This window comes from Rhamphochromis sp. 'chilingali', assembly GCF_963969265.1.
Source record: "Rhamphochromis sp. 'chilingali' genome assembly, chromosome: 19".
NCBI classification, from domain to species: domain Eukaryota; kingdom Metazoa; phylum Chordata; class Actinopteri; order Cichliformes; family Cichlidae; genus Rhamphochromis; species Rhamphochromis sp. 'chilingali'.
Window position 1 is genome coordinate 30298960 of NC_137946.1, and position 22674 is coordinate 30321633.

At 42.4% G+C, this 22674-nt stretch overlaps 3 protein-coding genes across 5 annotated transcripts; 2 read left to right on the top strand and 1 right to left on the bottom strand.

Annotated features, from left to right (window-relative positions):
- The first annotated feature begins 1025 nt into the window (after nucleotides 1–1025).
- Nucleotides 1026–5847, top strand: LOC308387605 (heart- and neural crest derivatives-expressed protein 1-like). The gene is made up of 2 exons (XM_080867767.1): nucleotides 1026–1848; nucleotides 2826–5847. Exons 1-2 carry the CDS (start codon nucleotides 1369–1371, stop codon nucleotides 2919–2921), a joined length of 576 nt encoding a protein of 191 aa, XP_080723893.1. The 5' UTR covers nucleotides 1026–1368; the 3' UTR covers nucleotides 2922–5847.
- On the bottom strand, nucleotides 5327–13113 carry sap30l (sap30-like). Its single transcript, XM_080867768.1, has 4 exons — nucleotides 12347–13113; nucleotides 10164–10286; nucleotides 8740–8838; nucleotides 5327–7336 (listed from the first exon to the last, which is right to left on the bottom strand). The coding sequence occupies exons 1-4, from the start codon at nucleotides 12530–12532 to the stop codon at nucleotides 7208–7210; spliced, it is 537 nt and encodes a 178-aa protein (XP_080723894.1). The 5' UTR covers nucleotides 12533–13113; the 3' UTR covers nucleotides 5327–7207.
- A 109-nt stretch (nucleotides 13114–13222) lies between these two features.
- LOC308387604 (uncharacterized protein) lies at nucleotides 13223–21827 on the top strand. Of its 3 annotated transcripts, none has more exons than XM_080867764.1 (2): nucleotides 13223–13788; nucleotides 17598–21827. In XM_080867764.1, the coding sequence occupies exon 2, from the start codon at nucleotides 20576–20578 to the stop codon at nucleotides 21182–21184; it is 609 nt and encodes a 202-aa protein (XP_080723890.1). In that variant the 5' UTR covers nucleotides 13223–13788; nucleotides 17598–20575; the 3' UTR covers nucleotides 21185–21827. The 3 variants fall into 3 exon arrangements, with proteins under 3 accessions (XP_080723890.1, XP_080723891.1, XP_080723892.1); XM_080867765.1 differs by having other exon boundaries at nucleotides 13223–13384; XM_080867766.1 differs by having other exon boundaries at nucleotides 13223–13384; nucleotides 20539–21827.
- Nucleotides 21828–22674: the final 847 nt, after the last annotated feature.

The window sequence follows — 22674 nt, forward strand, 5'->3', positions numbered from 1 at the left end:
GATGGCGATAAGATGATGTGTTTGGTGGGCGAGGAGCTGCGCGAGGAAGAGGAAAAAAAATGATAAAGCCAGTGCAGGCCTTCTCCTTCAGGTATGACGCGGACAGGCCGCTGATTCTGTGCGCCAAACGTAGCACAAAAAAAATTTCCTCAAACGGGTCATTTACCCTTCTCATTACTCTCTGACATTCACGTCATGTTATTATTGGAAAATAAGACGTGGATAAAAATCTGGTCAGGCCTTTTCACTCTGATAAAAATAGTTCTAAACTTTGACATGTGGCATAAGAAAATGGCCATTACGCCTTAAAGAAAATATTTTTAAAACCCTTAGATAATCTTTAAAGAAGGACCGAAAAAGAAAAATAATTTCATGTTTTTAAAGCAACTAAATTGGTGAGCACACCGGGGTAAAAACGGATAAAATGATGTCAATTTTACATTTTAGGCATAGTTCTACCTTTTTTATTCGCCCATTCTTTTAAATGTTTAGCTGAACAAAAAGATAAAGTCTGCTTTGGATTATTTGGGATTATCATTAAAAACAGTCGAATTGTCTGAATTTCTGAGTTGGCAAATCTTATTTATTTTTATTTTTGAAATTTATACACACGTCTTTAAAAATTTACATTTTATATATATATATTTATTTAAATATCTGACTCCATGTATTCCAACCTGCAGTTGTTAATTCAAATATAAATGTAGATAATACAGTGCTGCTGCAAATCAGTGGCAGAAATGATTAAGCGTGTATGCCCTAAGAGATGTCAGTGCGTAAAGTTCGTGCGTAAACGCTTTCCAAAAGTAAAACAAGACTTTGAATCCTACAAAGATTTACAGATTTACAAAGTACTTTCTGCTGCAACATTTTCGGATAGCCGATAGTTGCTCCTTGTGCAGGGTCTTGAAATTATGGTGCATGTTTTCAGAAGCCTATCCAGACTCTCCTCCCATCCTGGGCGCTGCCCTCCATTGGCTGACTCCTTTTCACGCAGATATCCAAGTCATATAAACCTGGGGCCTCACACCTTCACCAGGGTCAAATTTCTTGGTCAAGTCAGAGCTGCCTCGTTTGGAAACGATTTCAAGAAGGAAACGCAAGTGGAGCCCTGCTCATCGCCGACATTTCTTCTGTGGAATTTAAAACGTTTTTCTCGGCCTGGGCTGAAGCCGCGTTCAGAATGAATACGATGTGAAGGCGGTGGTTGTTTTTGTTTGACTTGTTAATAAATCCAGAGGAAGACGTATTTAAATCTTGAATGATTTCTTTTGGCTGCGGATCCCCGAGCAAAGATCGTTTTGGGGCGGCAGCAGAGAGAGGCCGAAGGGAAACACGGCAACGACCATATTTGCAATCCCGCTCAGCATGAACCTCATCGGGGGTTACCAGCATCACCACCACCTGATGCACGAACCCTTCCCTTTCGTCCAGCGGTGTCACCAGGATGCACCGTACTTCCAGAGCTGGGTGGTGAACCACGGCGAAGTGCCCCCTGATTTCCAGATTCAGGCGCCCTACCCAGCTGCGGAGCTGGGAGCGCCCGGAACGACGCACGATGCCCGGCTGGAAGGGCTCCAGGCCGGGATGGGAAAGAGGAGAGCGTCGGGGCCGAAGAAGGAACGCCGGAGGACGGAAAGCATCAACACAGCTTTCGCCGAACTCAGGGAGTGCATCCCCAACGTGCCGGCGGACACAAAACTGTCAAAAATCAAAACTTTACGCCTGGCGACCAGTTACATCGCTTATCTGATGGACGTCCTGGCCAAAGACTCCGGGGAGACGGAGGGCTTTAAGGCCGAAATTAAGAAATTTGAAAACCGGGATTTGAAACGAAAACGGGAGCTGGTAAGTTACGAGTGTCGAAGTGAAATGCAACCCAACCCAAAGCATTTTTCTGGGATTCGGTAACATGTTAGTCAGTGTAAAAGCAGCTGTAGGCCTGAAAATGATGAATGCTTCAGCATGACCTTTCGGATTGAAGTACCGTTAATGTTTAACCTGCAACCAAAGCCTTTATATCGCTTTATAATTATATCATTTTATTTAATCTCATTTTTCCTTCAAATAATTCCCAGTTATGAGTCCCAGTTGAAATATCGGCCAAATTATATTTTAAACTAACCTAACAAACAATAAAAAAAAACAACATTTAACAGTTTGTGCCTGTAAACATTTATGACGTGTTAATTATAGTGAATGCATAATGTTTTCTAACAGTTTCTAATTGTAGATTTAGACTCAGATATTTAGGCTTGAATATGTGCAGGCCTAAAATATTGACATGAATAACAAGCTATTATTAATTATTAATAACAGTTATTATTATTTGTTATTAATTATATAGCTCCTAATCATAGCCGACGAAAAGTAAATGTCCTTTCCTTATTAGATATACAATAAAATGCTGTTTTAGACAAATGATAAAGTCTTTATCGTTTCTATGTATTTAAAAGATTACTAGTCAATATTGGGGTACGTGACAGGCAATGCCTGATGCTCCGACCCAGGAGCTGACTTACTGTCAATTAGTGAAATCCTGTTATGTCATCGCCCTGAATGCGTCACTAAAACCTCCAGTTTTCTTCAGATTACACGAGGACAAACTTAGACTCCAAATCCAGATTTATTTATAAAGCACATCTAAAAACAGAGTGCATCACATGACACAAAGATTGGAATACAGATAAATATGATGTGCGAAATAGCGCAAAAAGCTCAAATAAAGTAAAAGCAAAGTGGCCCTCAGCTCTCTGTCCTGCTGATTATGTTGTGGTGTTTTGGTCTCCATCCTCATTCTCATCCTCCTCCCCCTCCTCCCACAGACCGACGGCCTGCCGGAGTCCTTAGGAGCCGAGAAGAAGGTGAAAGGCCGGACTGGGTGGCCGCAGCAGGTCTGGGCTCTGGAGCTGAACCAGTGACCTCCACTTCTCAACCCGAAAAAAACTCCTCAGAGACTCTGGATTCAAATCAGATTTAAAATAAAACAAACCACTGAGTGAACCTAAGCACGTCGCTGTGGCCGTGCGGCGATGCGCAAAAAAGAGCGAACTAAAGGACAACACGGGCATAAAAGGTGGAGGGACGGTGGAGAGCTCCAGGAGAGACGTCTTCTTCTCTCGTGCCGTGGTTTCTAAGCCGATTCACAGATCCGATTGTAGGTGTTTGATATTTGTGGTATTTCTGCTTTGTTGATGTTTTCCACCCCTGCGGACCAGATGTCGCGATGGAAGGTGTCAAAAACACATCTGTCTCCCCTTAAATGTGTGTTTACCTGACGTTGTCTTCCCAGTTAAAGGAAATGAAGCAAAAAATAAATAAATTATAAGAAGGTGGAAGAAGTCTTCAGTATGAAGCCATTTAAATTTAGATATGTTTTTTTCAGATCAGAGACACCGGTTTATTTCTCAGTGTTAATAATTTATAGAGTTTTGTTAAACCAGGAAGCAGTTATAAATTTCAGTTTTGTGCGTGTTGGCGTATTTTTTCTTCCTTTTTTCTTAAAAAATTAATATTTCATTTCTTACCCTAAACTTACTGTACTTAATTTACTTAATGCTGACACAAAAACGTGTACAAAATAGGAATAATTTACATGTCAAAAATAAAATTAAAATGTTAACTTTTAAATCATGGATCGAGTAAGTACTAAAAAAAACCGGACGATTTTTATAGATGTCTGGCTTCTAAAGATACAATCAAATAAACGGAAGCCGGAAGAAACACATCATGAAAGGGGGGACACGTTTTTGTTTATCACTGTTCCATCCCGCTGTATTATTTCATTTTCAGGTATTTTCGTCCACAGTAGGTTTTCCCAGCTCAATTATCTCCCAACAGACCCTCTGTGTGTGTGCGCGTGAACTCTCCGGGCTGTTGTTTCGCGTAGGAATCGTATTGAATTTACTGAATCTACCTCAAATACTCTACACGATGTCACTGCTGGGAGAAGTTACCGCAACTTTATTCACTCCGTCATGTAAAACTTAAAAAACAAAACAAAATCAAAAGACCCAATAGGATAAAAGTTTATTAATGTGCGCAGTGGTGATGGAAATGTGCATTAGATGTGAAATTATATATATATAGTTCCGTAAATAAATGATTATTTTAAGACACTAGCTGTGTTTGGTGAAAGTGTTTTTTTCCCCATCATGTTTAAAATTATTATTATTATCATTATTATTATTGTTGTTACGTAATTTTTTTTAGCCATGTAGGTGTTGGTCCCAAGTAAGAAAAAAAAAAACAACGAAAAACCAAAGAAACCTAAATCTTGATATGGACAATAAAGTTTTTTTTTCGAACAGCAGGAATTTTTTTTTCCTTTATTTAAAATTTAATATTTCTAATTCCTTTTTTAAATTCTTACTTTTACTCATTTTCTTCCCAACTGAGTTTGTTTCACCAACACACGTTATATGTAGACCCACATCTAAATGATCCATTTGTTAATAGTTTTCTGGTATGTTTTAAATCTACATATAATTTGAAATAACATAAAAAGCGCTATCGTGTTAACCGGATGCTGTTCAACAAATTCATTACTTTGAAAATGTAACGCTGTCCTTATCCTTTAAATAATTTCCACAGGTTGACAGTCTGCTGTTCTCCACAGTTCCCTTCATATTATTTATTTATTTATCATTCTTTTGCAAAAAGCTAAATAAAAGAACAGCGTGAAGTAAGTGTTGTTTCCAAATGTAAGAAAAAAAAAATCAATGGACTGCAGTCGCGCTACAGTAGCAACAGTGACGCCTTGTGGTCGATGGGCGTCATTGTAAAAATACAGCATGAGGAAACTGCAACTTTCAACCAAGTAAAAGAAAACGTTTTCTTCATCTTTAAATATAGTGTGGAGGAAAACATGTAGGACAAAGTCAAGGCCTCTGAATCTCCAGTGTATTTCGTTTAAAAAAATAAAAAATAAAAATACAGTGCCAATCTGTTAGAAAGCATTAAATGAAGAGCTCCAATACAGTTTAAACATCAGTCCTAATAAACTTAAAATACTTTGATGCTAAAGTACTATAAGAACTTATCATATAGGATCATACATTAAACCACTGAAGCATAATGTGTATATAACTTTATTTAAAAATATTATCTCCAGCTGTCCAGCGATGCATTACTTACATGTTCTGCTTCATCTTTAGTGACAGAGCATAAGGTATTTCTAGATTGTACTTTTTAAAATAAGTGGCATGGAGTACAAAGTATAATCTTTACATAGAAAACACTTAAAGCACATCGCTGGTTCTATTGTATAATTAGTCTGGTGTTATTGACCTCTGGTCACAACATGTTAAAAGAGCAGAGATGAGGCTTTTTCTTCTTCCTGTACAATACATTTATTTATATTAATAGGAGCAACAAGCAGTCATACTTAAATATGTTTCTTTTTCCTAATACAACAATTAGGTTAACGTGGCATGACCTACACATTAATAAAGATGGATGTTACCTACATGACACTAACAAACCTACAAGCAAAATTTAAAATGTGACACTTAAAAAAAGAGAGCGAGGGAGAGAGAAAAGGACAAATCTGACACAAATCGTGCGCACAATTATCCAAAGTGCACGTACGATCCGTGCCTCCGCCACCATAAAAGACAAAGAGGATGTGTCTGTAAAACAGCAAAGATGTCCGTCACCTGGAGGTTGCAGCAGTGCTTTAAAAATTTTTAAATAAACTTATAGGTCGTCAGCAGCGCGTTTGCTTTATCACATTAAGTGTTTTTAAACACATCAACAGGTGGTTAACGGTGGCTAGCAACCCAACAGCTCCCACTCATTTCCCATCACTTCAGGCAGCTTAAAAAAAAAAAAAAAAAAAAAACAGAAGGGAAAAAAAAGGAACTGAACAAAAGTTAAAAAAATTAAACAAAAAGCCAAACGTATTATTTCTTCTGCTTTAAATGTAAATAACTGAGTCTATACAGAGAAAAAACATGTTGCTGTTTGATGCCGTTTTACTGCCAAATGAATCGTGCTGGACTGAAGCAGCAGCAGCAGGTTCACCACTATGAAAAGGTTTGTTTTAAGTTTTTAAAATTTTAAATCTCACCCGCCGATACGGAAGAAGGGCATCCACATGTAACACATATTCAAAATTGTGAATAAAAGAAGAACATTAATTTTTTTCTCCCACTTTCACCAGGCTAACCTGTCAGCCCACTTTGGAGGAATGAAATTAAGAGCAGAGATTTTATCCGCTGTAAACACCGTCGGATGGCAGCACAATACAGCCCGACCATTCATGCGAAACAGCTTTCACTTAATGTGGAAGGAAAAAAGAAAATAGAAATGATATATGCAACCAGACACAACCTTTGAACAACTTGTGGAATTAAGGCTGAACTAAAGCTTACTTAAACTTAAACTGGGTTACAGAAATAAAGAAATCAGCATGTGTATGTTCACAGGTTCAAAAGAAAAAGAAAAAAAAGAAACCACTAACAAATAGAAGACTGAGTCACAACGTATCACATCCTTACTCGGTTCTTCTTCCTTTAATGTTTTACACAACATTTATAATCATTATCTTCACCATTTGCAGCTTTTAAAGAGTGAACCTGAGCCTTAATGTTCTGGATGTGACTTCAGACCAGGGTGGCATTTCTTTTCCAACAGTCACGTATGAAGAAAGAGGGAAAAATCCCACTTATCATCGCATCATTCAGCTCCATCTCGCAGTCCCGTTTGGCACAAGCATTCCTCACTGTGAGCGTGTTTAACAGTCAACTTGGCAAAGAAAACCAAAATTACCAAAAGTTGTTTTGTTATTTTTTTGACTCTTAAGGCAGGATACTGCATTCAGCTGAGTCGCTTGAGTCGGACGCTGTTCTTTTGTACATATAGACACAGTTGTGTTACAGTATGACGACATAAAACTCTGCAGAGTGAGTCCTTGTAATCAGCAGTCTTTATGGTCCTGGCTTTCGTAAATCAGGGAATACCTTGGAGAGGGCAAAGTCAAAAGGGAGAGACTGGATTTCTGTGAAGAGGGCCAAAAAGCCAAAATGAACTCATCTCACCCTGGATTTCTGTTTTGAGTCCTTTAAGGACAACAGCAGTTCGTGTCCTGTTCTCAGAGGGGAGCAGGAGGGTGCAGAGGAGCCGTTACTGAAGTCCAGGTTTTGTCTGTAGCTACAGTTGTTGTTGTTGTGGTTGTAGCTGCCGCTGTGATTGTTGTGGGGGAAGTTTAGTCCAGGGGTTTTCCACCATCCCCTTTCTGGTCCAAGCGGCTCTTGCTGCTCTTCACCATGTAAATAAAGTAGGTCAGCGTCTCCTTCTCGTTCACTGGAATATTCCGGAAGTGACGGCTCACCGTCTGCAGAAGGGAGAGAAAGAGGGAAGCGGTTAAAAGAAAAGCGATATACATCGTTTGTTTCAGGGTTGGTAAGCGAAAAGACTGAGACTGCATACCTGACTGCTGAAATCTTCCTTCACACCATTAAATTAAATCCCCAGAAAGAAATCTGGATCCAGATTAGTTTGCGATATTTGTAAATGAGAACATGGCGACACGGTTTCTCATTTTTCTGCAATTGTGAAAAATTTAACTTTTCCATATCTCGCACTGGTTTCCCTAGAGCCAGATTTGGAGAAACTTTAAAAGTTGATCACTTCTAAGTTGGCCCCTCCTCTGATATGATGTTTATATGAGTCAGTCACATGATAATGAGCAGCTTTTTTGGGAGTTATTATTTGAGAAATGCTCCATTGTTGTCCAAAAAATGAGAGCGACTTTCATACTTCTTTAAAAAGCAACCCCGTGATTCCTCTTAATCAGCTTTGACTAATAAGTTGTTTAAAACTATGTAAACACACCTCTTACAAACATTGTAGGTGCCCTCTGGACACCTACAATCCTTGCTTTAAGAAGAGTTGGTGCTTTTAACCTCTTCTTGGTTATTCATTTGCACAGAGGGCCAAGTGATGCATCAATCAAAAGCAAATGGAGTTGAATTTATAGCTCAGGGAACAAAAACATTTTACAGAGTGAAAACAACACTACAGTACAAAGCTGGCTCCAGTGAATTTATAATTACTGGAAATAGTCCTTGCGGTGTCTGCACTGAAAGTGTCGATCACCAAAAGCACCGGGCCTAAACTAAACACTGAAAAATAGCCATTTGTGTTCTTTACCTCGACTTTTACAGAGCCAAACATCCTCTGCACAGCCTCTCACATTGCTATGGTTCTCCTGAACACGGCTGAACACAGGACAGCTGTAACTGGTTGTGGGGCTGTTGACTGGTGTTTTATTAATGATGTGGTAGGCTCATTAATAGGAGGGTTTGAATGTGACTAAAAGCCTGGGGAAACATCCAACTTACAGCCCAGTTTGATTTCATTCATTCCCACTGTTAGCCCAACACCACATGCGACCCCAGCTGACCCCATCTCAGGATGACCGGGAGCGCAAAGCACAGAAGGTAATTATAAGGACGAGGGCGGAGCTGGCTGCACCGAGTCCACCTGTCGATTTGGGAAATCAGTCTAACAATTTGCCATTACAGCTGAATGGGAGCGCCAACACTTCCTATATCACAGCAGCATACACTAATGAGAGCAGCTCAGTGATCAACATTCCCAAAGAAAAGAAAAAAAAAAAGAAAAATTAGTGAGATGTACTGGATTAAAAAACACAAATCCACTCTCACGGTAGTCTCCCTGATGAAAGAGTTAGGGTACACAACACCCTAAATGAAAAGCAGCATCTGCTGTTACCTCTGCCAGCTGGGCCTTGTTGAGGCCGGGCCTGGTCTGGAGCTTGTAGTGTCGCTTGTAGCGTCTCAACGTGTTCACTTGCAGCTGGAAAAGGTCCACCTGAAATCACCAAGAGAAGCAGGGACTCAGTGAGTGGGTTCAAAGTGATGAGCTTTTTGGGGTTTTTTTTTAATCTTGCTTTCCATGGTTTATGCAAGGCTCCCAGTGGCTTCTGCCTCTTTTAAAGGAGCTGAAACTTTAATGATGCACAGAGAGAAAGTGGGTCAATGCAGCATGAAAATACATGAAAACAAGTAAATCCAGAACAGATTTATTTTTCTTAAAGAAGGAAATTGTGGCAATCCAAACGTGGTCTGAGCTTAGTGCTGCCTTCTCAAATATGGCTGCACTGGGGAACAGAGAAACATCCACTGTGGGGTTTCAAGCAGTTTAAATGTATCATTACAGGCCACGAGGAGTGCTGTTGAGCACAATGAGAGGGGACTAACTGTGAACCCACAGCTCTCATTACACAACCCAAAAGTTAATACAGGATAAATATTACCCATCCACACCAAGAAAGCTCCACCCACACAGTGACATGGAATCAGGTGAGGCAAAGAAAAAGACTTAGGTGTTTTTACCCAGAGAGAAATAACGTTTGTTTAAAGGTTCACTTTAAATCTGCTGCACAAACATTAACGAGCCATATGTAAGCATTTAATTTTGCTTAACAGAAGTGATTCTTTTTTCAATTATAACTTTAAAAAGTTACTATATATTGTATGTGCTTCTGACAAAAAGTAACACATTGTAAACAATATAGTGACATACACAAAGCCACTTGAATCTTAATGAAAACAGTGATACTAATTTGTAGTCACACCATCCAGTCTTATGTGAGTGATTAACACATTCACCTTAGATGGCAATCTTTGGTTTGAGAGACAAACAGAGGCTCAGGGGAGCTAGCATACTCCTGCCAATCCCTTCCACTCTCTAACTGATGCCTAAAAAACTGGGAGTTTATAAACAATATTAAAGGGCTGCCTGCTTGCAAAGCAGGAAGAATTGCTGCAAACACAGAGGGCAATGTTCCTAAAGTATGCAAAGCAACATCTGGATAAACCAGAGTTCTTCTGGAGACGAATGTTGATGTGGATAAATTATAACTGAGGGTTTTTTTTTTTTTTTTAAATCAAGCTTAGAATGTTTACGATGTATACATCAGTTCTGCAAAGTCAGTAAAGAAAGTGAAAACTAGTGCAGGGAAATCATCCAAAGCATTCCTCAAAGTTCACCATGGACTGCTTAGAGAAACAAAACAAGCCAAGCTTTTAAACATGAGGTATGTGGAAAACATCGAAAGCAAGGAAAGAAACTTGAATACTTGGACAACAGAGCTTCAGCATCATTATAATGATTAACGTTTCACTCCCTGTTACCTCGGGCACCTCCACATCATGATCTGGGGATTCCCCTCCATCATCGCTGGTCTTCCTCTTCCTCTTGTTGCGAACACTCTGAATGAAATTCTTGTGAAAGTCACAGATGTAGAGATGTCGCACCTGTGGGAACAGATGGGAGAATTCCATTAATGCAAAGCTTTAGGTTCACCAGTCTCACTGGTCATTTCCAGATTGTTTAATACAGTTTTTCAAAATCATTCTCAAGCTTCTGCTTTAATGTCAACCAAAACAACACTTCTGTTTTTGCTGTTCTACTTTAAACCTCTTGTTTGCAGCCACGCAGAAATCATCCAAAATGTGTCACTCAAAACAGGAAGTGTCTCATTAAAGACCTCCACACTGAAACTGTGACTCTACGCTCTGCTCGTCTTCCATGTGTTGTCTCAGCTGAAAGCCTCTAATGCAACAATCCCTGTATCTCTGTGTGATCATAAGCACGTAACTCCTCAAGGCCACACTTTCACTGTATGACGTGTCACTCGAGTCCCTGCATGTCATGAATAAACTAGGAGAGTTAACACACGAACACAAACGAATAGAAGCTCATTCCCTGAGCTGACACGTGGGTGTAACAAATCACCAACATGCCCACGGCCACCACTTTGTAGGAAACACACAGGACACAAACGAGAGTGGACACAATGAGGAGCAAAGCATGCAGAGTGGCTTAATGCAGCAACAACAGACACCTGTACACTCGTGGATATGACACTGCTGTGCATAACGGGGCAAAACTGGGGCCCGTAGGTTCTTCTTAATCTTTCTCAGTGTTGTGGACAAACTGCACAGCAGATCACACAAGGACGCTATGTAAACCTGCCATATGTTTGTGTTATTCAGCAGCTGCTGTAATGCGAACACTATTCATGAGCTGCTCATTCGCCAACTGTTTGAACCAAAGTGTTTCTCAAAGCGTGAGGGAATCTGACTAAAAGGAAGAATATACACAATCTCATTTCTGTAATGAAAATAAAAGAGTTTGCCATTGTTATTACTGGAATTTCGCTTTGATCCAGATTTGCTGTTTTTGTTAATAACTGATAAAACTTTCTCCAGCTTTTAAAGTGGGGCATACTCAAAAGCTTGACTGTGTTCTCTTCAAATGTGCCAATCTGCTGATTTTCTCCGTTTTGTCACTCTGTTAGATAACCCTTTTTTGTTTTGTTTAAAAATGTGGCTCTGGGCTAATGAATGCTTTTGTTTTTGTTCCCAGACACAGTAAACAAAACCAGTGTTTGTGGAACTACAAGGCAGCCTGTCAGCCCCAACAATATTGAGTTTCAGTGGTCTTATTCCCAGACATCTTTGTGCAAACAATTGACAAAACTGGGGCTGGGAACAGTTGCTGTCTCAAAGTATGAGGCCCTCACTATGGCCTGAGGCACTTTTACTTTAACATGGACCCTACAATTTTTATTGATTATCCTGGTGCTGTAACAACAATTTCCCAATAATTCCAATAAAGTATCTTCCTATAATGTCTGCTCACTCCGAGTAAAGTGCTGTCTGTTGCTAAATATAAGCAAAATATGAAAAGAGAACTTCTAAGAAAAGTCTCTGCTTCACGTCTCAACAAGTGTCTCTCTCACTGTGGGCTCACACAGACCACGTGATAACTGCTGGCACAATCAGCTGTAATAAATGCGTATCAGACAGCGCGTGCCATTAAATAACTGCCATAAAAGAAGCCAAGTCGCTGCAAAGCTCTTCAGCAGAAACACGGTAGCGATGCGGTGTGGAGTTTAACTTTAACAATTGTCGACAGCCGGCATTAAAACTCGACTGTTGCTATAACTGGACTGACATTTAGCAACTCGTTAAGCTTCCCTGGCAACAGCCATTTTATGAGCAGCGGCGGGGGCGTGTTGGAGAAAACTGTTGCGACGACAGAAAGCTCTGAGTTCGGGACACTGCTATCCCACACGACGCTCAAGTAACGAGCACAGCTAACGTTAGCATGACAGCTAAATCTCTCAGCAAGCAGGACCACCAGTCTGCTAACTTTACCTCCAGCAGGACCGGAAAGCTCTGTGGTCACAATAACTGACGCTAACCGGCTAACTAGCATTAGCTGACAGCTGTTCAGATTCCACTAACTTTCAGCCACCCCCGCACTCTGTTCAAGACTTTAAAATACGCAATAACATGCTTTGTCTTACACTCTTGTCGATGTCCAGTTTGAGCTTCTTCTGTGATATGCTCTTCTGGATTCTCTTGCTGAAGGAGGCGTTTCCAGCAGACCGGCCGCAGCGTTCTCCGTCCTCGATCAGGCAGCAGCTCTGACCGTAAAACGGCGGAGCAGGCGGTCCGTCGTGGCTATCTTCCTCTGTGCTGAACCCATTCATTCTGTACTTGTGACGATGTGCCTGCTTTAACCTCAACAATTTAAAAAAAAGGAGCGCCAACAAAAAACAAACAGCGTCAGGTGGGACACTTAGTCTCCTGTTCACCCGTTGCCCTTTTATGAAAGACAATTCTGGCAACGTTAGCTAGCGAGCTACCTTGGCTAAGTGGCTACAATGTAAATTTAACAGCCCCTGATGTTTTGATGCCGACTTGTAAGTTATTTAAAAACACGATCGCTGCCATAGGTTGAAGACATATTCGTATATATCTCCGGCAGACTGGCGCCGTCAGTCTCTGCTTACACTGGCTAGCTCCTGTGCTAGCGGTGCAGCAAGGTGGATGAGCTGCCGCTGATGCAGGAATTCCTTCGGTGAGAGCGCCGCAGTTCGTCCCTGTAACCAGCCGTCGCTTCTGCGCGTACGACAACAACTCCGAGCTATAAAAACACTGGCGGCTACAGCTTTCTAACCAACTTTGACTAAATTACACATTTAACGACGTGCACCTCTAACGATTACGGCACTCTTTCGAGGAGATCCTACAATGGAACATGCTCTGTCTATGGGGCGGAAGTTCCCATACTGAGCGCCCATTGGCTCATTTCGTACAAAGGCGGGCTTAATGTACAAAAAGTGACATTTCCATTGGCTCTGACCAACTTCAATTTTGCAGCCCAGTTCTTCCTGTATCGTTCGGCGTCAGATGTTTTCTACTATGAATCGGAGTTAAAGGTGGCGTTGCTGCCAGTTAAAGGGGCTTTTGACGACACGTCACACTTTCGAAATCAGTTTTTCTTTCGTAATGTTAAAGTTTTATTGATTTTTGACGAGTCACCACTTCTATCACACGAAGTAAGTGTATGCGAAATTGAAGGGGGAACCCCACTTTCGTTAAGTCTGGCTTTGAATCGTTTGCGTTCTTTGGATTCGTGATACGAAGGAGACATTGTTACTAATTTGCATATCGTCACAGTTACTCGTTTACCTCTTCAAACAAACCATCAAAGGTCAATATTAAAAGACTGGTTTGTAGCGGCGTGCTCTCGGGAGCTTAAACAGCATTTAAGCTACATGAGGACAGAGTGAGGACAGAATTGTTCGCATCAACACGGTGCAGTTCCACATTTGACCGCTGGAGGGAGACAAAACCTCACAAATGAATAAAAACCTGAGGAACAACAGACTCCTTCACATGCCGTGCCTTGATTTGGACTACATAGGCCAAAGGTTTTGACTGCTCATCATTCATCATTTTGGTAACATCTCAAGTAATATAACTCCGACTTGACTGTCAAGGATATAAAGCCATTTTAGTGACTAAAAATGTTGGGTTTTATAGTTCAATGGGCAATGGTGTTTTCTTTATTTCTAGCCATCCATTTTTCTTCGTGGGGTACTGGAGCCTAACCCTGCTGTCACAGGGTGAAAGCCAAGGTACACCCTGGAGAGGTCGCCAGTCTGTCACAGGGCTAACACAGAGAGTCAGGCGTTCACGTTCATATTCAGATCTATTTAGAATCACCAATTAATCTAACCTATTCAGCCAAACCACATACATGTTTGTATGGAAAGAGGCTGGAGTAACTGGTGATGACACATGCAAATACTTGAAAGGCCCCAGCTGACAGGTGAATTGCAGCCCACAATTTTTTTTGCTGTGAGGCATCAGTGCTGCCCACCATTCTTTATCTGTAACTGATATCCTTAAATGTTCAAATGCAATTCATTGTGGTTTTCTTTTGCAAAAAGGGGTTGTGTCAAGCGTGGGCTAGTTTCAATTCAGCTTTATTTATATAGTACCAAATCACAGCAACAGTCACTTCAAGTTACTTTCTAAGGTATACTGACTTTTTGTTCAAGTACAGGTCATTCCCAGATCCTAACTTTATCCTAACTTTTAATCCAACTCTGTCATGACATCTGTTGTGCCATATTGCCATCATTTTCCAAATGCCACACCACATTTTGTTTTGTCACAGCAGGAAGTGGACAGTGCAAAAGTTATGACGCAAAAATTAGAATACAATAAGAATAAATACAGTACACAGTACAGTACAGATTAGCTTGACAGACTGGTGGGTGGAGGTGCAGCAGTTGGTGTACAGGGAGAAGAGCAGAGGAGAAAGAACACAGCCCTGAGGGGAGCTGGTGCTGATGGTCCGGGAGTCCGAGACATTCTTTCCCAGCCTCACATGCTGCTTCCTGTCCGTCAGGAAGTCAGTGATCCACCGGCAGATGGGATCAGGCACATTCATCTGGGAAAGCTTGCCTTGGAGATGGTCTGGAAGGATGGTGTTGAAGGCAGAGCTGAAGTCCACAAACAGGATCCTGGCGTAGGTTCCTGGGGAGTCCAGATGCTGCAGGATGAAGTGTAGGGCCATGTTGATCAGAATCAGAATCAGAATCAGAATACTTTATTGATCCCTGGGGGAAATTATTTTTTGTTACAGTGCTCCATTTTAAACCAACATTAAGACAAGACAGACAATACGCTAACTAAGAATAGTACAATATATACATATATATACATACATACATACATAAGTCACTTATAAATAAATATTTGGAAAAGAAACATGTGTAGTTGTAGCAGCAAACAGTGTGTTAAGTGGATGCGTTGTACAGGGAGATGGCCACAGGCAGGAATGATTTCCTGTGTCGTTCAGTGGTGCTTTTCGGTAATCTCAGTCTCTCACTGAACGAGCTCCTGTGACTGACCAACATGTCATGGAGTGGGTGGGAGGTGTTATCCAACATTGTCTTTATCTTGGACAGCATCCGCCTCTCCGACACCACCTTGAGGGAGTCCAGCTCCATCCCCACAACATTGCTGGCCTTACGGATCAGTTTATTAAGTCTGTTGGCATCTGCGACCCTCAGCCTGCTCCCCCAGCATGCAACAGCATAGAGGATCGCACTGGCCACCACAGACTCATAGAAAATCCTCAGCATTTTCTGGCAGATGTTGAAGGACCTCAGTCGCCTCAAAAAATGGCGTCATCTACAGACCTGTTGGCTCTGTATGCAAACTGCAGGGGGTCCAGGAGGGGGGCCGTGAGGGTCTTGAGATAGGAGAGAACCAGGCACTCAAATGACTTCGTGACCACAGATGTCAGAGCCACGGGTCTGTAGTCATTTAGTCCAGTGATCCTAGGTTTCTTGGGGACAGGGATTATGGTAGAGGACTTGAAGCAGGCAGGCACATGACATGCCTGCAGTGAGGAGTTGAAAATGCCAGAAAACACTGGGGCCAGCTCGTTTGCACAGTGTCTGAGGGTGGCAGGAGACACACCGTCTGGGCCGGGAGCTTTTCGAGCATTCAGACTCTTAAACTGCTTCCTCATATCTGCTTCATGAATATGAAGAGTTGTGGTGGGAGGAGGTGGTGTGAAATCCTCTTTTGTGTGGGGTGAGGAGGGGGGTGTTGTAGGTGAAGTGTTTGAAGGTGGTGATGGCTCTATGGAGGGGGGAGAGGTGGGGGAATGAGTGTCCAAAGTGTCTCTATTGTTGGGGCCGTTGGAGGTGTGAAGGCTGCCTGATGGCTCGTCAAAACGGCAGTAAAAGTCGTTGAGGGTGTTGGCTAAGAGCAAGTCATCAGTGGAGTGGGGGGTTTTAGGCTTGTAGTTGGTGATATTCCTAAAACCTTTCCACACAGAGGCCGAGTCATTCTCTGAGATCTGCTGCTGCATCTTCTCAGAGTGCTGGTGTTTAGCAATGTCCACTTCTTTAGTGAACCTGTACTTGGCCTCTCTGTAGCAGTCCCTGTCTCCGCTTCTGAACGCCTTTCTCTTTTCCAGCCACAGCTTTTTGAGTTTAGGAGTAAACCAGGGTTTGTCATTGTTATAACTCACCCTGGTGTGTGATGGCACAATGCTGTCCTCACAGAAGTGGATATAGGAGGTGACAGTGTCCGTAAACTCGTCCAAGCTGTTAGAAGCAGCCTTCATTGTGTCCCAGTCTGTAGACTCCAAACACGTGCGAAGCTCCTCCACAGCCTCGTTGCTCCAGTTTTTTGGTCCTCACGACAGGTTTGGAGAGCTTCAGCCTCTGTACGCGGGGATTAGGTGGATCATGACGTGGTCAGAAAGTCCGAGTGAAGCGCGGGGCACTGCACGATAGGCCCCGCTGATCGTGCTGTAACAGTGGTCTAATGTCCTCTCCTCTCTGGTCGGGCATGCTTGTATTTGGGAAGCTCATGGCTCAGATTGGCTTTGTTAAAGTCCCCAAGAGCAATGATGAGAGAGTTCGGGAATGTCCGCTCCATGTGCAGTATCTGCTCCGCGAGTGCGCACTGAGCTGCCTGCGCATCCGCATCTGGCGGGATGTAAACAGCGGCCAGGATGAATGAAGCAAACTCCCACGGAGAATAAAACGGTTTGCAGTGAATAAAAAGGTATTCCAGAGAGGAAGGGCAGTGCTTGAGCAATCACTGTTACATCTGTGCACCAGCCACTATTAATGTAGATGCAGACACCTCCACCTTTGGTCTTACCAGAGAGAGAGGCCTGCCGGTCCGCGCGCAGCAGATGAAAGCCATCCAGCTTGAGCGCGCTGTCCGGGATGTCCTCACAGAGCCACGACTCCGTAAAACATAAGACACAGGAGGAGGCAAAGTCTCTGTTCATGCTTCTCATCGGGGCCAGCTCGTCTATCTTATTCCTGAGTGAGCGTACATTGGAAAGGAAGATCCCAGGAAGAGCAGTTCGCAGTCCGCGTCTCCTCAGACGCACGAGTGCGCCGGCTCGCTTACCTCTCTTTCGGCGTCTCACTTTCCTGATCAGAGTCTGCAGTAAATCTGCCGCAGATGCGACAAATATTGGAAGTAAATCCACAGGTGTTGTAGTCCTGTAGTTAAGAAGCTCTTCTCTGGTGTAAGAATATCCAGAGGAGTGCCCAGACACAGAAGTTATGCACAAAAACAAAACAGAAGTAACGTACTGAAGCACCAGGGCATCCATACGCGGCGCCATGGATATATATGTATACATATATACATACATACATACACAAGAACTTTACTTACCTGCACAGAGCCTCTGATCACAACCTTATTCATCACCTTCAGGTTAAACTGGAACAACAACCATGAGCCAGACCTTGCTACCAACAAGAGCTGCAGACCTGACTAATGGTGCTGTAGCTGAGCGTGGACAAATAACTGCAGCTGGTTCCCAAAATGATAACAGGCTGGGCTGGCCACACTGGGAGCTGTTAATGCTGTAAATGTGAATCTGTTTGTACTCTGTTGCTTTGCTGATGATGTTCTTTGTTGTCATATGTCTAATGTGATATTTACTCTCATGTGCAAACATCCCGCATGAAGAGGTAGGAAATGACTGAGAGAAGGGGTGCCATATCTAAAATATGAAAAGGATTAAAAACAACTGAATTTCCTCTTTTGTTAGAAAAGCGGCAGATGACAGAGCGCCAAAACATTAGCAGCTTTTTCACTTTGCAACTTAGAGGTTTATATCATCAGGGAACTGGCTCTCGGAGGCAATAACATGTAAAGTGGTCTCTCAGTGTATTCAACGTTGTCCCGACACCTCTCTATCCAAGCCGGTGTGACAAATTGAGCGTTATATGACATCCCATGAGACGCGTGAAAGTGGGCACGCCGTGGAGCAGCGTTCAGTGAATAACTACTGCCTAAAAGCCATCCCAGCTTCTGCGTTGACAGATGAAATGATTATGAAGTAGATGTGCTAGTTTGATTATGAAGTTAAGATTTTGTGTGTGTTTTAACACCATCAGTCACAGAGATGATTAAAGCCATTAAAGAAGAAAAAAAAGCACGGTAAGAGAGGCAAAACACAAAAGCTCAGGGCCGGGGAAGATACCCAGCAATTTATTTAGAGAGGAGATGATTATGGTTTGAATGAGTCACTTCTCCTTGAGTTAAGCAAATACAGGGATTACAAAGAAAGAGAAAAATCTGTGCCAAATCCATTCAGGATTTGGAGTTGGAAGTAGGTAAAGTTTGATATACAGACTGAAAGGTATTACCAAAGAGTTCAGTAAAGATCGGGTAAATTAAAACATCTGTCTTTAAAAGCAAAAAAATAGTTTTTTTCAAGTGCTGTTTGAAGATGGAGGAAACTAGCACATCTACTCAGATTTTTCAATATCACTGTAGGTGCAAGGGCAAATTTCAAAACTCTTTTTAAACATCTATCAAAGAAGATTGGATTTTATCGATTCCACAAGAAGGAAAATTAATGCTGCTGACATCCACAAGCCATCTATAAATGTCAAATATGCTTACACCCCGACATCTATTTACTTTAATATCGGCTCAGCCTCATAACAAAATGTGAAACAGGCACAAAAAGACATATTTACTTTGTTTGTGCACAGAAACACGAGCTTCTGCTTTTTGTTTTTGCCTAGATTTAACAAGTAGCTTTATTTTATTGAACCCCAACCCCAGCTACAGCTGCTTAGCAGATCTGCATGTTGTAATGCCACTAGAGGGCAGTGTCAAAAATATGTGGAAAGTCAGTTATGTGGGCTACTTTTGTTTGTGTTTGTGCTATTGCTGCTCCTTTAGGTTAGTAAAAGGCAAAAATGATAACATACAAAGAATTTCTTTGTAATGAAGCGAAACAGTGGAAATCTCCCACTGCAGCCACTCGATGCTTCTCATCTGTGCTTCTTCAGGTGTTTGTCTTTTCAGCCAATCAGCATTCTACCAAGTCAAACAGATCTACATTGCTACACAGATTGCTACAAAGGATACAAATGCATTACCAGTAGTATTGATGAATAAACCCAACCAGACAGCAAGTGTAAATACCATGACATATTAGTACTGTCATTTCTTGTTTACTGTTACTACAGCTAATATTAGCAAAGAAAGTAGCATCAAGCTGCACAGGGATAAATTTGCTCACTGTGATTCACTTTGGGATGTGCCTACTTCAAGTCAGTAGTGGGGTTTTTTTTCTTGTTCTTTGCTCATAATCACTTGAAGTCTCCAAATGTGCTTGACTTTCTATGGCCTCAGGTCAGTGTTGCTGCAAATCGCTTCCTTTGAGGATGGAGCTTTACTCCCAGGACTAGTGTTTCTAGTAAATCAAGACCAATAAATTGTATTTATCAAGTTATTAAGTTCTGTATGGCATGCTAATGTCTATTGTAGACAGTGCTGTAAAATTATCACCATGAATCCAGGTTGTTTCTGATTTAACCTTGATGAAAGCAATGTCAAAAGAAAACTATGGAAGGACAAGCTGTTTTACTCTGCCCTGTAATAACTAATCTTTAGTCCATATGTGGACACAGTAATGAAGAGAAATAAATGAAGAGAGAATGCATTTGCTTTCTCCTAATGTGGTCTTTAATGCTCTATTAATTTCAAAGTACTACATAAAACACTAAATTAAATTAATTATATACAAAATAAAAAAAAATTGAGGGAGACACTGAAAACTCGTCAGATCTCATTGGCTCAATGTGAAAGAAATCATGCTGAACATCTATGCTGGTATGGACTGGGTAATGTGTTCAGTTTGTATGGCCGCCATATATGATGTTCCCAATGAATGATGGATGTTTTCCAGGGGGATTTCTTCCCAGATCTGGACCAGGGAATCACTGAGTTCCTGGACAGTCTGAAGTGCAGCCTGCAGTGTTGGATGGGCCAAAACATAATGTCCCAGATATAACCCAGATATATGTTCTATTGGATTTAAGTCAAGGCAAGCATGGGGACCAGTCAGTGGTATAAATTCCTTTATCCAAAAAGTCATAATGAATGACAGACAGCATAACATTCTTAATGGCTTCTCCAAACCCTTTCACGTCTGTGACACATGCTCAGGTTGAACCTGCTCTTATCTGTGAAAAGCACAGGACACCAGTGGTGGATCTGCCTATTCTGGTATTCTAGGGCAAATGCCAATTTTCTATCTTGGCTCTCAGCGAAGGTGGTCGCACTTTTTTCCTCTCCTCCTTACCCTTTATGTCCTTGTCTTGTCTCGTGTGCATTACTTTCCCTGGAACAGTCTCTCGCTGTCGTTCTCTAAAACCTAAACGAGAATTATGGATTTGATCAACTGGTCTCTGAATGCTATTGACACCCTCTTCTCAACGAGAAGTCTGGGCTTGGGAGAGCCTGAGTGCCCTGGAGGGACTTTCCCTGCCGGATACACGATGGACGGGTGGCAGACATGGAGGGTCGTGTGCCTGGCGGGACTGTCGATCGAGGACGCTGAAGATATCTATCTATTCGGAACCGTGATAACAGGGTTCTTGCTGATCGGAGTTGGCTTAGCCCTGGTTTATCGGAGAAATAAGAGAGCGGAACCGGCTGTTCAAACCCCCCCAAGGCTGCCCGCTGGAATCAAAGCGATGGTACGAGGCACGACCTCTCACAACGAACGCAGCATGGTTAACACCTTGGAGACGCTTACAGCTGCTGTGAAGGCTCAAAATAACACCATTGAGCGTATGAGGGGATACATCAGAGAGAGGCCTGCTCAAAATGAGACCCTTGAGCGACAGTTGGAACACATCGCGGAACGGATCACTGCAGTTGTGAGGTCTCAGAATCAAAAGAATGACAACACCACGGAACGGAAGTTTGATACCATCATGGGGAGGCTCGCGGCTCTCCAACGGGAGATTGAGAGACCAGCGTCAGAGTGTTAAAGAGCAGCCTGAAAATTCTCCTGGGCTGCTCGCATGGAAATTTACAAAATCAATATCGAAATTGCGGACCCCCATCACGGCGCCAGCTGCAGGCCCAAGGCTGGAGCCGAACAATCACTCCCTGATAATGACTGTGTTATGGCTGTTCTTCCCATCCCATGCAAGGACACCTGGATTGGCTGGAGGACTGTTTACTTAGCCTGATAGGGTGAAGGACACTGTCTCAGCTGAACTATGGACACGCACACACACACACTTACACTGATAAGCACTCACTCATCCCCCTTCCCCTTCCAACACCTTCGATGCTTACCTGTCCCATGATGTGGACGTCGGGTCAGCTGGCGGCGCAGTCGAAAGATTGCAGCAGTTCCCAGATCAGATGTACACACTGTGTTTATTGTGTTATGATATCCCCTACCCAACCCTGTGGCTTGTCATGTCTTTCACTATGTGGTGATGTGTCCATTCTTATGGTCTTTTATTTGGTGCAGAGGAGTTTTTTTGTTTCCTGCTCTCGTGCTGTCCTGCAATGGAAGCGCAGCATGAGTGGGGGTCTCTTTTTTTCCTCTTGTACCATCCCGTTGTTGTGTATATTTCAGTGTTTTTTTTCCTTCTGTAACGCTGCCAATCTCCGACTTGTAACCCCATGTGATGTCTGTGTTATGTGTGTAATGTCGGGGGGGGGGGGGGGGGTCCCATTTTCGCTGCAGGGCAACCTGCTTGCGACAAATAAAGCTTGATGATACTGATACTGATACTGAATTGGACCCAATGGTACTGGCCAGTCAGCACAAGGCCCACTAGAGTCTGTTTCTTAGTCAGAGAGTGTAGGTCACTGTCGGTCATTTTCTTGGTCTCTACCAGTACTTAACCTGTTCCTCTTTGAACAAAGGTGCAGATACCAGTAATTCAGATAAGTTAAGAGTGTTCTATGGCCCTCTCCTAGAGAAATTGTCTCCTGGAACTTCCCCCATGCTCTTAAGGTTGTGCTCCAAGACACAGCAAACCATCTGGCAAATGCAGATACAGATGTGCTATCCTGGAGAAGTTGGACTACCTGTGCAACCTCGGTAGGGTCCAAGTATCACCTCATGCTACCAGCAGTGACACTGATTCTAGCCAAATGGAAAACTAGTGAAAAGTCAGAAAAGATAAAGAAGGAAACAAATTTCAGTGTCCTCCACCTGTTTTTTTTTGTTGCCCCTCTACTGCACCTGTTGTTAATTTCATTAACGCCAAAGCAGCTTAAACTAATTAACAACCCTGTCTGCTACTTAAATGACCAGATCAGTATCCCAGAAGTTTAATCGACTTCATCTTATACCCTGATTAAAACGTGTTCCTTTAATTTTTTGGAGCAGTGTATTTCTGTTCCTATTCCTGAACTGCGTAGACAGTTTTGAAAGAGCATTACGAAACCTCATACTGTATGAAAGGAGAACACAGATCAGTAGATTACATGACTGCTTCACCAATTTTGCTGCTAA